At 45.0% G+C, this 14,549-nt stretch overlaps 1 protein-coding gene across 1 annotated transcript; it reads left to right on the top strand.

The window, feature by feature from the left end:
- The first annotated feature begins 5,998 nt into the window (after positions 1-5,998).
- Positions 5,999-9,381, top strand: LOC142184201 (uncharacterized). The gene is made up of 4 exons (XM_075258956.1): positions 5,999-6,090; positions 7,123-7,698; positions 8,585-8,662; positions 9,275-9,381. The coding sequence occupies exons 1-3, from the start codon at positions 6,042-6,044 to the stop codon at positions 8,638-8,640; spliced, it is 681 nt and encodes a 226-aa protein (XP_075115057.1). The 5' UTR covers positions 5,999-6,041; the 3' UTR covers positions 8,641-8,662; positions 9,275-9,381.
- Positions 9,382-14,549: the final 5,168 nt, after the last annotated feature.

The following is a 14,549-nucleotide window of genomic DNA, read 5'->3' as shown; positions in this document are numbered from 1 at the left end:
GCTCAAGGAGTCTAAGGTCAAAAATGAAAGACGATTTCCGATAATCCCTGGACAAGCTAGAAGTGTGCGGACCCCCAGCGACTCCCAATGATCAGGAGTACAGGGGCCCTTTGTCCTCCAATAATATAGAATACTGTATTATACAGCAGAGACCCAACACTAATGCCTGCGCCATTTTGCCAGGGATCGGCGACACCCGGAGCGAGATCCAAGGCCGGCTGGAAATCTATTGAAGGCTTTTGTATGGCAGGCTGTTTTATACGGGTGTCACAATATGGCGACTTTTCTCCCAAGTACGGTACATTGTACAGAATAATAAATGGTCCCTTTATGAAGAACAGTATGTCCCGCAAACATTAAGCCCTCCTATGGCTCTGAAGGTGGAAAAATAAAAAAGTTATGGGGCTTGGAAGGCGAGGAGTAAAATGCAAAAATCTAAAAATTCCTCCGGCAGGAAGGGGTTAATTGGACGTGATTAGAGATGAGCGAACAGTGTTCTATCGAACACATGTTCGATCGGATATCAGGGTGTTCGCCATGTTCGAATCGAATCGAACACCGCGTGGTAAAGTGCGCCAAAATTCGATTCCCCTCCCACCTTCCCTGGCGCCTTTTTTGCACCAATAACAGCGCAGGGTAGGTGGGACAGGAACTACGACACTGGGGGCATTGAAAAAAATTGGAAAAAGTCATTGGCTGCCGAAATCAGGTGACCTCCATTTTAGACGAATAGTGGATTTCAAATCCGGGTCATATGAGAATGTGAACTTTGTGACTATGAGACAGGGATAGCTGTACAGGCAGGGATAGCTAGGGAGAACCTTTATTTAGGGGGGAATGTTATTAAAAATAACTTTTTGGGGCTCTATCAGGTGTGTAATTGTGATTTTTGTGAGATAAACTTTTTCCCATAGGAATGCATTGGCCAGCGCTGATTGGCCGAATTCCGTACTCTGGCCAATCAGTGCTGGCCAATGCATTCTATTAGCTTGATGAAGCAGAGTGTGCACAAGGGTTCAAGCGCACCCTCGGCTCTGATGTAGCAGAGCTGAGGCTGCACAAGGGTTCAAGCGCACCCTCGGCTCTGATGTAGGAGAGCCGAGGGTGCACTTGAACCCTTGTGCACCCTCGGCTCTGCTACATCAGAGCCGAGGGTGCGCTTGAACCCTTGTGCACACTCTGCTTCATCAAGCTAATAGAATGCATTGGCCAGCGCTGATTGGCCAGAGTACGGAATTCGGCCAATCAGCGCTGGCTCTGCTGGAGGAGGCGGAGTCTAAGATCGCTCCACACCAGTCTCCATTCAGGTCCGACCTTAGACTCCGCCTCCTCCAGCAGAGCCAGCGCTGATTGGCCGAATTCCGTACTCTGGCCAATCAGCACTGGCTAATGCATTGTATTGGCGTGATGAAGCAGTGCTGAATGAGTGTGCTTAACACACACATTCAGCTCTACTTCATCGGGCTAATAGAATGCATTGGCCAATCAGCGCTGGCCTATGCATTCTATTAGCGTGAACTGAGTTTGCACAGGGGTTCTAGTGCACCCTCGGCTCTGCTACATCAGATTGCTACATCTGATGTAGCAGTGCCGAGTGTGCATCAGATGTGTAGTTGAGCAAAACTGACTCAGCACTGCTAAGTCTCTGCATTCGCATAGGAATGCATTGGCCAGCCTTCGGCCAATCAGCGCTGGCTCTGCCGGAGGAGGCGGAGTCTAAGGTCGGACCTGAATGGAGACTGGTGTGGAGCGATCTTAGACTCCGCCTCCTCCAGCAGAGCCAGCGCTGATTGGTCGAGTTCCGTACTCTGGCCAATCAGCACTGGCCAATGCATTTCTATGGGGAAAAGTTAGCTTGCGAAAATCGCAAACTGACAGGGATTTCCATGAAATAAAGTGACTTTTATGCCCCCAGACATGCTTCCCCTGCTGTCCCAGTGTCATTCCAGGGTGTTGGTATCATTTCCTGGGGTGTCATAGTGGACTTGGTGACCCTCCAGACACGGATTTGGGTTTCCCCCTTAACGAGTATATGTTCCCCATAGACTATAATGGGGTTCGAAACCCATTCGAACACTCGAACAGTGAGCGGCTGTTCGAATCGAATTTCGAACCTCGAACATTTTAGTGTTCGCTCATCTCTAGACGTGATCTCCAGAAAAAACTAAATGTCTGTTTTTAAGCTAATTTGCAGTTGCCTTGTTACCAAGGAAGTTTATCCATAGATACAAGACAGTAGCAAGACATCTGGAGAGGGAGCTTCTGTCCTGTCTTCACACAGTGAATGCAGGCGGGAGGGGTTGATTCTCCTCAGAGAAGGTCTGCAAACTGCTCTGTGCAAAGGTCTGAATATTCTTCCAATCTTACAGTTTACAATGTAAGAAACGCGTTCTATGTACTTGTGGCTGCTTCTCTGCTTTAGGTCCTTTCTGCTTCTTGGTGTTTAAGCCCTGACTGGCCCCGTCGCCTTTGCTTTAGGGTGGCAAATCAATGTGGAGGACTATGGAGGCCCATGTATGATGGAAAGAGGCTACTGGATGAAACCATAATGGGGACACAATTTGGTCTTTTCTCGCCGTTCCAATGCTTCCTCTGTACCCGTCTCGTCACCAGTCTATGTAGGACGCAGGAGAATCTGGCTTCATTACAACAGTCTCCGAGTATTTCAACATCATGATGTCTGTAAAGAGTCCATAGATGACACATAGCCAAGGTAAAAGCTTTGTTGTGCGTCTTAGAACTTGTGCTACCCGATTTATGACTCCTAAAGTCTGACTAATCTTAGCAACCCACGCTCAGAGGGTTGTTATTTTATGTCATGGGGGGGTTACACAAATACAATTGTATGGGGCCCATGATCGGGATTATATTATTAGGGACAATTACTCTTTGCAGATTATAATCAGATTAGTTTCTTACAATCTGTTAACAGTTACTTACTCAATATCTTGGATGGCATCATACAATGGCCACATGTCCCTTCAGCCTTACCACCAAGGATGTCTGGAGATTGGGAAACCTCTTGAGTAACAGCTGCTACCGGGACATTGCACAGACTCTGGCTAGACATTGAACAGATCAAAAACAAAGTCAGTTCTTCCATAGGTAAACCCCCTGTTAGTGGGAGCTGGGGTCCGCCAGGCCAGGCAGAGGGGTGCAGGCAATCTACTGCCTTCGTGTAGACAATGAAGACATTGGAGGGATGGAGTGTCGGTACGGCAGAGGGCTACACCCTAGAAAGAAGGCAAGTAGACCTAGACATGTGCCCGGGATGGAGACTGTACACGTTCACTGCAAATAACAAGACAGTCTCTAACACGGGTTACCCGGGGCTATAGCTGATGTGTCCGTGGCCAGAAGAGGTCAGAACTAAAATTCTGCAACGTTCAGTTGAATATACTCGATATCTCGTTCCTTCCTGTGGACATAAAGGTCCTATTTGGGTTTCGGAATATTATATCTCCGCTTTCTTTCCAAGTATGGTTTTGCTAATGAGAACATATCAAGTAGTTGAAGTTCCTTAAAAATATTGAGGACCTCATCACTTGTACGAGAAGTAAGATGCAGAAACTTGGATAGGTCATCAATAATTTAGCCTGGAAACCCCCTTCAACCACCAGTGCCAATACGGGGGTTCACTTAATTTCAACTTCCCTTATAAACATAGTATAAAAGGCTCATTCAGGTGCCCACTGGCTTCCATTGTTATCCTTGGGAGACACCATACATGTCTGTTATATGGTGAATACGTCTTCTAAGATGGTTTGTGCGAGATTTTTTGTAAGTAACATAGGAAATCGTCCCTAAATCATGAGGTGTGTGGCGCTCTGTGGGTTAAATACCCAAAATGAAATATGACAGGACGATATACAAACACAAGAGAACGCTGATGTCACTGCCGGCCTAGCGAGGCACATACAGGTGAACAGACAGCCGCAATATAATAACTGGGTAAAACCACCAAACAAATACCATAACTACCTCAATAGCGCAATACAATAACTAATGAATACCGCCATACCACAACTAATTACACCATTATATTATATTCTTAGTTATAATAATTCTGCCCTAGATCACCAGTTATGTTGTTATTGGCCCCTTTTCTGCCCTAGATCACCAGTTATGTTGTTATTGGCCCCTTTTCTGCCATAGACCACCAGGGATGTTGTTTTCCACTCCATTACTGCTCTAGAGAACCAGTAACATTATTATGAATCACTTTACTGCCCTAGACCACCAAGGATGTTATTATCTACACCTTTACTGCCCTAGACCACCAGGGATGTTACTATTCAGCCCATTACTGCCAAAGACCACCAGTGATGTTATTATCCAGCCCATTACTGTCCTAGATCATTAGTGCTGTTACTATGTAGCCCATTACTGCCTTAGACCACCAGTGATGTTACTATCCAAACCATTTGTTCCTAGACCACTAGGGATATTACTATCAAACTCATTACTGCCCTAGACCACCAGTGATGTTATTATCCAGCCCATTACTGTCCTAGATCATCAGTGCTGTTACTATGTAGCCCATTACTGCCTTAGACCACCAGTGATGTTACTATCCAAACCATTTGTTTTCTACACCACTAGGGATATTACTATCAAACCCATTACTGCCCTAGACCACCAGTGATGCTACTATCCAGCCAATTACTGGCCTAGACCAGCAGTGATGTTATTATCCAAAACATTATTGCCCTAGACCACCAGGGATATCACTATTCAGCCCGTTACTGCCCTAGACCACCAGTGATGTTTCTAAGCAGTCCATTACTGTCCTAGACCACCAGTGATGTTACTATGTAGCCCATTACTGCCTTAGACCAGCAGTGATATTACGATACAAACCATTTCTTACTTAGACCACCAAGGATATTACTGTCCAGTATATTACTGCCATAGCTCACCAGTGATATTCCTATCCAGCCCATTACTGCCGTAGACCACCAGTGATGCTTGTATCTAGCCAATTACTGCCCTAGACCACCAGTGATGCTAGTATCCAGCCAATTACTGCCCTAGCCCAGCAGTGATGATACTATCCAGCCCATTATTGCCCTAGACCACCAGAAATGTTACTATCCAAAACATCACTGCCCTAGACCACCAGGGATATTACTATGCAGTCCATTACTGTTCTAGACCACCAGTGATGTTTCTATGCAGCCCAGTACTGTTCTAGACCACCAGTGATGTTTCTATCAAGCCCGTTACTGCCCTAGATCACCAGGGATTCTTCTCTTTTGAAGAGAAAAGTAGTTTTTATGAAGTATGAGAAGATGTCATTTGTAGACAAGTTGCCTAAAAGGGCTACTTGGCTATGGATTCTTGGGGCCCTCAGCTATGTGTATCCATCATGCCTGAACTACAAATGACATTGCAATCATAAACATTAAGTCATAGATAAACTGACGACTGCCTATAGATATATACAGTAGAAAAAAAAAAGTCATTTCCTTAAACCCGTAATCTCTGCAAGCAAAGCAAACAGCGCTATGGAGTGTGTGCAAACAGCTGTGAAGAAGTGACAGCGGTGAAGGGGAGCATAAGAAACTTTTTGGAACATGGCCCTATAGGATTAAATGGAAGTTGGCAGACAGGTACTTTGTATGTGAATGGAGGAGAAGATGTGATGGATTTCTAGGTCACTTCTAGTGAAGTACTTATGTGACTTAGCAGCATATTGTAGATGTATAACAAGGCGTACCATTAGCATCTACCACAGTCGTACCTCCCCCCCCCCATCCCCATTATGGGGTTAATATGGATCCATAGTGAGCCTGTTGTAACCAAACTGACTCCTTCCTTACAGGGCTTAATTTGCATAAAGTCTCCAACAATGTTTGTCCAAAGCAATTGAGAATTTTTGCTCTGTGTTCCTGGAAAAACAAGTCTAAGCGTAAGCCATAATGATAAGGTGTCCCCTGATAAGGTCCATGATATAAAGCTGTGAAAAGTCCCAGAGCGGGTTTACAGGATTCTCACCTCCTGAGGTTCTACAAGAGACCATCTTGGACAAAGGGTGAACGATGAGTTGTCGCCTGAGAACCGTCTTGGTGCTGGCTCTCTGTGCACTTGGTAAGGAAAGACGAACAAGGTTTTGGTTTTGGACACTGATATGGTTGGAGGTTAAAAGAGGAGTCAACCAAGTTAGATCAATAGGGCTTCTGAGATCAAGGTCACCGGTTTTTAGTAGCTTCATGTTTTGTGTTCATGTTCTTCTCCAAAATTCATGGGTCGACTATTCGGATATTGATGGCCAATGAGAATGGTTCGTTGGTTGGTTGATCTTGGGTGTGTATGTACTTTTGCATTTCTTCATTTAAGGTCTGACCAAAGTTGTCAAATCTGTTCAACCTCTGGAGAACTTGGATCCACTGGCACCCATGTTGTACGTGGAGGTAGCTGGCAGCAAACGTGAAGGCTTGAGGAACGAGTGTTGGGTGTCTCCATTCCAGCGTATGGGATAAGCAAACACTGTGGATAAAGTAGTGGTTTTCTGGAAAGGTTTTTCTGTAGTTGTTAGCACTTGGAGATCTGTAATGAAATGGGGGAAGGGGGGAGGTGGGCTTTTTATGGGAGACCTTATATAGCTCAGTAGTGGGCGATTCTTGATTGGGGCTTGGAAGACTTGTAGTCCTCTTCTTACGTTTCAAGAAAATCTTACAAAGTAACAATTCTCAAATTGTGGACGTTTGCCCTACGAAGGCAGAGTTACACTTAAGTCCTTCACAAGGAATTGATTGACACTGGGACTCGGTTTATCCTGGCAAGTCACTAACTGGAGACTGTTAATGGGCAACTATAGCCAAAATCTATAATCTCCCGATGACGTTGTCTTTTGTTCTTGGCGTACTCTTTGCCACTGGTTTCCAGTTTGACCCATTCTTCCTGGTATCTGCATCTTATACAACCCAAGTTTTTCCTTAACAAGGTCGTCACTGGCCCATTACTGGCCTCACTGGACATGACCGTACTACTAATATACTATCAAGAATGGGTCCAGCATGAGCGATAGCTACACAGTACATGTAAGATTAGATAAAGATGACTTCAATGATCTTTTACTAACCCCAACTTCTCATAGATGTTCCATTTTTCTCTTACCAGCTCAATCTACATCAACCAAGTTCTTCAGACAAGACCTATTAGATCCCAGTTCTCCATATGATGTTCTCCAGAGCGAGCCGTCAGTCACCAATGGGCCAGTTTTTATTGACGTGAATGCCCTGGTTTACATCCCCCAATCTAAGACCCAGAATGAGCAGATTGTGTCCGCAGAGCTGACCATATCTGGAGACAACCCGTGCCTCTTCACCATTATAGCCGATGAGATGGAGAACTGTACCGAATCCACCAGTGGCCCCTGCCAGTCACCGAACAAGTGGCCGGAAGTGATTGTGACATTGGTTGGCGTGGTAAACAATGGAGAACCCTACACCTATAACGTCAGCGTCACCGGCGGGACACTATTGCTGACAATTTATATGGGAAGTAAACTGACCTTTGTGCCCAAATACAATCCTGACCCAACAACCACAACAATTTATCTCAATTTCATGGCTGAAAGTTTTCAAAGAATATATAAGAGTTCCAACTCGTCAGATGTTTTTGTCAACGTGCAAACTCTATTCACCCCTACATCCCCCACAACGAACGTCCCATACAGTGGACAGCCTGATCTATGTAAGTAGAACAAGTCCAAATCCTACAAATGGCTGGACCAGATATGATGCGTACGGGAACCTGTCACTTTTCAGTTTGGGATCTTAAAGGGGCTGATGGTTAAAAAGAAACCCTATTAGTTTATTCTGAGGTTATTGAGGATTTCCTTCTTTTAGGGCCTCCATCCATAAGTCGGGGTGTCCACAAAGAGTATCTTTCTGACTGGAGGACCCAACCTGTCTATGTATTACAAGGGCAGTACAATGATTTCAGTGAGCGCCATGTAATGCCTCATGTGACCAGCGGTGGCACTGCAGAGATATCGAACACTCACTACAATGTTCCCTCCCAGATCACTGCGATCTCTAGGATTCCAGTCATTGAGACACCCTAAGATCACTTTATTTTATAAAACGCTAACAAAAATAGAATAGACGTTAAAGGGACACAGAAACATTCTTTATCCAAAGGATATGGGTTAACTTGCTAATTGGTAGGGACCACCATCTGTCACCCCATTTGTGATCACCCTACTTGCAGCTCAGTTTGGAATGGAGCAACTGGTTGGACAACCCATGCCATTTCTTATACTGGGTCCACCGAGGTAGTCTCAACGCATCTCCGGGCTCCCTCTCACGGGTCCATTGAAATAAATGGAGCAGTGCACAACCAACCACTCCATTCATAACTGGGGTGCAAAGTTCCCTGTTCTTGTGATCGTGAGGCTCCCAGGTTGTAATGCCTGGACTGATGGGGCAGCATAGGGCACTGTAAGCCATGCTGGTGACTGGTTCAGTGGTATCTGCCGGCCAGACAGACCCAACGTGATGCCCAGAGGACCCCTATATATAGCTGGGGGAGCAGTATGGCGTAGACTGTAGATTATAGTGTCTTTATTTCTCGGCAGGTCCTCTGAGATGGTTCCTCCTGTTGATGCTTCTTGTGGTTTGTTTCATCAACTGATTCCCAATGGTTTGTTTCATCTGTAAGTTATTATATGGGAGAAAGAAAGAAACCACCTGTTATATTATTACATTATATTATATATCTATACAATGTATCAGACACAGAGAATGTCCATGAATAGTATTATAATAACCCTAAATATTAGCACCATATAACGGTATTATACAGTGAGCACATAATGGCGATGCAACCAAAACAGCCCCATATAACAATATTACAGTGACCACGTAATAGTACAATACAGAGCCAAAATAGCGGCACCATATTGTGCCTAAATAATACCACTACACTAATCTGATACAGTGATATAGTGCAATACAGAGCCCAAATACTATTACAATATAGTGCCTAAATAATACCGCTATATAGCATCATATAAAGGTAACACATGATAGTGCACTATAGAGCCCAAATAACAGGACAATAGTGTCTAAATAATACCGCCATACAGTGTCATATACAGAGAGGTTATAATAGTATAGAGCCCAGGTATCAGCACTATAGCATATACAGCATATAATACCACCAAACAGTATCACACCCCAGTGCAGTATTATTCAGTGGAGCCACGTCTTGTACCGCTATACTTCATCGGTTTTCATTTGCTGCCTCTTATGTTTTCTCTATACAGATTGATATCATCCTCAGGTCTGTGGTTACCGCCCCGTCGTCACCACCGAATATCCAGAGACCATGGACTATGGACCGGTCATTGATAGTCCAGGTCTGTCAGCAGTCCAATGACCTGTCGCCCTGGCGGTGCATGTACAGGCCTTCATGGGAATTTACCCCAAAGCCATAGGAAAAATTTCTGCAAGATATAAATGTTGGTATAGTTCACAATAAACACAATAAAAGTGAAAACATCCGCGCCGCCATCTTGTCTTGTTTTTATTTTTTCTTCATTGAAGTATATTAATAAAACTTTAAAGGGATCTCAGATCTCTCCAAATACATTTTATCTTCGAGGTTCTTCTGGGCGAGTATTCCCAGGGTTTAGCTATTGATAACCTATAGATTAATGGGATCTGACACCCAGATAATATTGGGAGCTGCAGCCACCCAGCGAGCACAGTATCGGGAGCCAGCAGCAGACATGTACGTACAGGACGGTATTATTATATACATTACTAGGATAACTATTTCACCTCACTTTAGAAACTCTGCAGCTCATGTAATCCTAATCTGCCCCTTGTAATCCCAGTTAGCCACATGCAATTCCCCTAATCCCTCTCATAATCTACATGGACCTCCTATAATTCTTGTATATATCAAGTAATACGCATGAGCTTCAACAATTCTGTAAAGAACCAGCTCCTGGGGTAGGCTATTCCACAGATACGCAGTCCCTACAGTACAGAACCAGCTCCTGGGGTAGGCTATTCCACAGATACACAGTCCCTACAGTACAGAACCAGCTCCTGGGGTAGGCTATTCCACAGATACACAGTCCCTACAATACAGAACCAGCTCCTGAGATAGGCTATTCCACAGATTCACAGTCCTTAAAATAAAGAATACGTTCCTGGGGTAGACTATTCCACATATTCACAGTCCCTACATTATAGAACCAGGTCCTGGGGTAGGCTATTTAACAAATTCACAGTCCTAACATAAAATGAACCAGCTTCTAGGGTAGGCAATTGCAGAGATTCACAGTCCTTATGGTAAAGAAACAGCTCCTTCAGTAGGCTATTCTACAGATTCACAGTCCTTACAGTATAGAACCAGCTCCTGGGGTAGACTATTCCACAGATACACAGTCCTTAAAATAAAGACTATGTTCATGGGGTAAGCTATTCCACATATTCACAGTCCCTACATTATAGAACCAGATCCTGGGGTAGGCTATTTTGCAGATTCACAGTCCTTACAGTATAAGAACCAGATCCTGGGGTAGGCTATTCCACATATTCACAGTCCCTACATTATAGAACCAGATCCTGGGGTAGGCTATTCCACAGATTCACAGTCCCTATGTTATAGAACCAGGTCCTGGGATAGGCTATTCCACAGATTCACAGTCCTAACATAAAAAGAACCAGTTTCTAGGGTATGCAATTGCAGAGATTCACAGTCCCTACAGTATAGAACCAGCTTCTGGGTTAGGCTATTCCACAGATTCACAGTCCTTACCGTGAAGACCTCTGGAGAGTAAACCTTTTTTATTTATTTCTCCAGATAGAGATAGCACCCTCTTATCTTTTGGGGGATTTCACATGGCACAGCTCTTCCCCTTATTTCTTGTATGGTCAGTTATATAATATGCAGGTTTATCATATCTTCCTGTATACTGTATACTCCTCCTCTCAAAACTAAACAGAGTTTCTTATCATTCACATAATCTCCATATTGCAATACAAGGTAATTATTGAATTAGATTCCAAATCTCATGCAAAATCCCCATGAACTCGAAAGTGAAAGTAACCACTCAGATGCCAAGGTTGCAGCAGCACAGCATTTCAGTGGTTAAACGCCTGGGGTCATTTCTGGTCACAGGCACTGCTGCAGGGTCCGTGACAGTACAGATGGAGGAAACAATTTGCAACAAGTCAGATCCGACCCTGATATTCTAAAAGTTCTGGGTTTCACCTAAACCCAAAACTTTGGGGGGGGGGGGTTCATTACGTGCCAATTTGAAGTCATATGCACACCATGCAACCATCAATTCCAGCACCTGAACCGCCGCCATAGTAAAACCTTAAAGTGTACCGTAAAGCTGATTGGTTTTACCAAATGTATCCATAGTAAGTGGCAACTATGTAACTGGGTTTTGTGTGTATAATGACACAACGTATCGATCCCATACACAGAGCCAATCATTGTCCTGGTCTCATAACAAAGCCAAATACTGACAATGACCCATCAGAAGAAGATGTGATGAAGTTTGGGCGGTGTTTACATTGCAGGAGCCGATTAGAAGACCCAACAAATGAGGAAATAACCGTCAAGTCCTCGTAACTGAAAGGTAAATAGATAGATGGAGGATTAGGTCAGATAGAAAGCCAAGTAATCCCAGGTAAGATTTACTGTAACTGTGGGCTGATGGGAATATGGCAGCTGGGAGTGAAGGCGCCCAGACCTGCCAGTGCTAGATTACCAGGGCACCGGGCCTTCCCTCAACTTCCTTCTAGCTAAGGGTTATGTTATATCCAGCAAACCTATCACTTCCTCGGCAGCTACATACAGTCCTTACAGAAATCCCACAACGTCTCGGCCAATGTCTCTTACAGCTGGCGCACTACTGTATTCCACCATGTAGACGGTTTTTGTCAAGATATGATACTTGTGTATACAGTAGTAGCGTTCTTTGATTCTGCCATCTAATAGTTCAGCATATTTTTTTGTCACAGTTTTGTGCATTAAGCCCCACCCTTTTCCGATAAGTCCCACCCACTCATCAGGTAGGGTGCAGAAACGGTTAATAAATGAGGATTGAAGCACCTACTACATTGTCATTAGTAAATCTGACCAAGGTATGGAGCCAGAAGCAGACAGCTCCATATACTGTGTAGTGACTCTCTGCTTCCATTTCTGTATACTGTGTAGCGGCTTTCTGCTTCCAGCTCTGTATACTGTGTACAAGCTTTCTGCTTCCATTTCTGTACACTGTGTGGCGGTTTTCTGCTTCCATCGCTGTACACTGTGTAGTGGCTTTCTACTTCCAGCTCTGTATACTATGTAGCAGCTTTCTTCTTCTATCTCTATACACTGTGTAAAATGTTTCTGCTTCCAGCTCCGTACACTGTGTAGCAGCTTTCTACTTCCAGCTCTGTACACTGTGTAGCAGCTTTTTACTTCCAGCTCTGAACACTGTGTAGCAGCTTTTTACTTCCAGCTCTGAACACTGTGTAGCAGCTTTCTACTTCCAGCTCTGTATACTATGTAGCAGCTTTCTTCTTCTATCTCTATACACTGTGTAAAATGTTTCTGCTTCCAGCTCCGTACACTGCGTAGCCTTAAATTTTGTTATGGCACTTAAAGGGAGTTTCCAGCCCCAAATCGTTTTTTCTTTATATACTGATGACCTAACCACAAGATAGGTTATGTGTAAGTGATCTTTCAGGATGCGACACCCAAATACCACACATATCAGTAGTTGCCGTTAGTGGACGAGCGGGGTGCGCATGTAGTGCTGGTCCTAGACACTCCTATTACCTGGAGGCTGCTGCAAAAACTGATCTGTGTGGGGTCTGGGTGCGGATCCCTACAGATCATATACAGATGACCTATCCTGTGATTAGGTCATCAGAAGGAAAAATCAATTTAGAGCCAGAAAACCCCTTGAGGCCGAGGCAATCTGCAGTGGAAAAGTGTTGTTGGGAACTTTCTGCTTCTATTATTCCAATACTGAAAATCCCATCGTTTCCGCAGGTTTAATTGACATGCTGCGATTGACAAAGACGCAACAGTTTCTGAAATGACAGCACATTTGCTGCGGATATTTTCTGCAATGTGTGCATGGGATTAGCCAGGATCCCGTCCACTTTGCAGGGACTGTAAAACGCTGCAGCGGGCCCACCAATATAATAGCGAGGCCATTGTGGGATCATTTCCAGAAGTTTCTCATCTGTATCTTATTGGTATTAGAGGATCTGAACATCTGATCCCAATGCACACACCAAGGGGAGGGCAACGAAAGACAGGACTGTAGGGAGGAGGGAGCGACCAGCTAAAAAGGGCTCCGCAGAGCAAGAGGTCATCATTAGCCTAAATCCAGACATCAAGGTACGGTAAGACATCGGGAGCTGGGGGGTAGTCACTGTATAGGTTATAGAGGTCATTCCTGGCTCTGCTTGTTACTCATACTGACAGATTTGTCCAAAATTTGCAACATATTAATATAGTTAATAAGGTGGAAATAGGACGCGGGTGATCCGGCTCCGACATATAATCCTACAGAGTCGATCCGAAAGTAGGCAAAGTGGACAAACCCTCTCTAGCTATCCTAAATCCCAAAGTTAAATCCCCTATTCCCATACCTTAAAGGGATTGTCCAGGAATTATGTTGTGTGGGGGCAATAATGTGGCATCATACTCTGTTCGGACACTAAGGGTGTTGGGGCACTAGTGGGGCATTATAGTGTGCGGGGGCACTAGTGGGGCATTATAGTGTGCGGGGGCACTAGTGGGGCATTATAGTGTGCGGGGGCACTAGAGGGGCATTATTGTGTGCGGGGGCACTAGTGGGGCATTGTATTGTGTGAGGGGGCACTAGTGGGGCATTATAGTGTGCGGGGGAAATCATGGGGCATTATAGTGTGCGGGGGCACTAGTGGGGCATTATAGTGTGCGGGGGCACTAGTGGGGCATTATAGTGTGCGGGGGCACTAGTGGGGCATTATAGTGTGCGGGGGCACTAGTGGGGCATTATAGTGTGCGGGGGTACTAGAGGGGCATTATAGTGTGCGGGGGCACTAGTGGGGCATTATAGTGTGCGGGGGCACTAGTGGGGCATTATAGTGTGCGGGGGAAATCATGGGGCATTATAGTGTGCGGGGGCACTAGTGGGGCATTATAGTGTGCGGGGGAAATCATGGGGCATTATAGTGTGCGGGGGCAATCATGGGGCATTATAGTGTGCGGGGGCACTAGTGGGGCATTATAGTGTGCGGGGGCACTAGTGGGGCATTATAGTGTGCGGGGGCACTAGTGGGGCATTATAGTGTGCGGGGGTACTAGAGGGGCATTATAGTGTGCGGGGGCACTAGTGGGGCATTATAGTGTGCGGGGGCACTAGTGGGGCATTATAGTGTGCGGGGGCACTAGTGGGGCATTATAGTGTGCGGGGGTACTAGAGGGGCATTATAGTGTGCGGGGCCAATCATGGGGCATCGTATTGTGTGAGGGTATGCGTTTATATTTGTTAAGCAGATGTAATAAGCATCATCTGAATGAGCCCTTAC

This window comes from Leptodactylus fuscus, chromosome 11 (assembly GCF_031893055.1).
Source record: "Leptodactylus fuscus isolate aLepFus1 chromosome 11, aLepFus1.hap2, whole genome shotgun sequence".
NCBI classification, from domain to species: domain Eukaryota; kingdom Metazoa; phylum Chordata; class Amphibia; order Anura; family Leptodactylidae; genus Leptodactylus; species Leptodactylus fuscus.
Note: the sequence above shows the minus strand (reverse complement) of the source record. Positions and strands in the feature narration are given on the sequence as shown.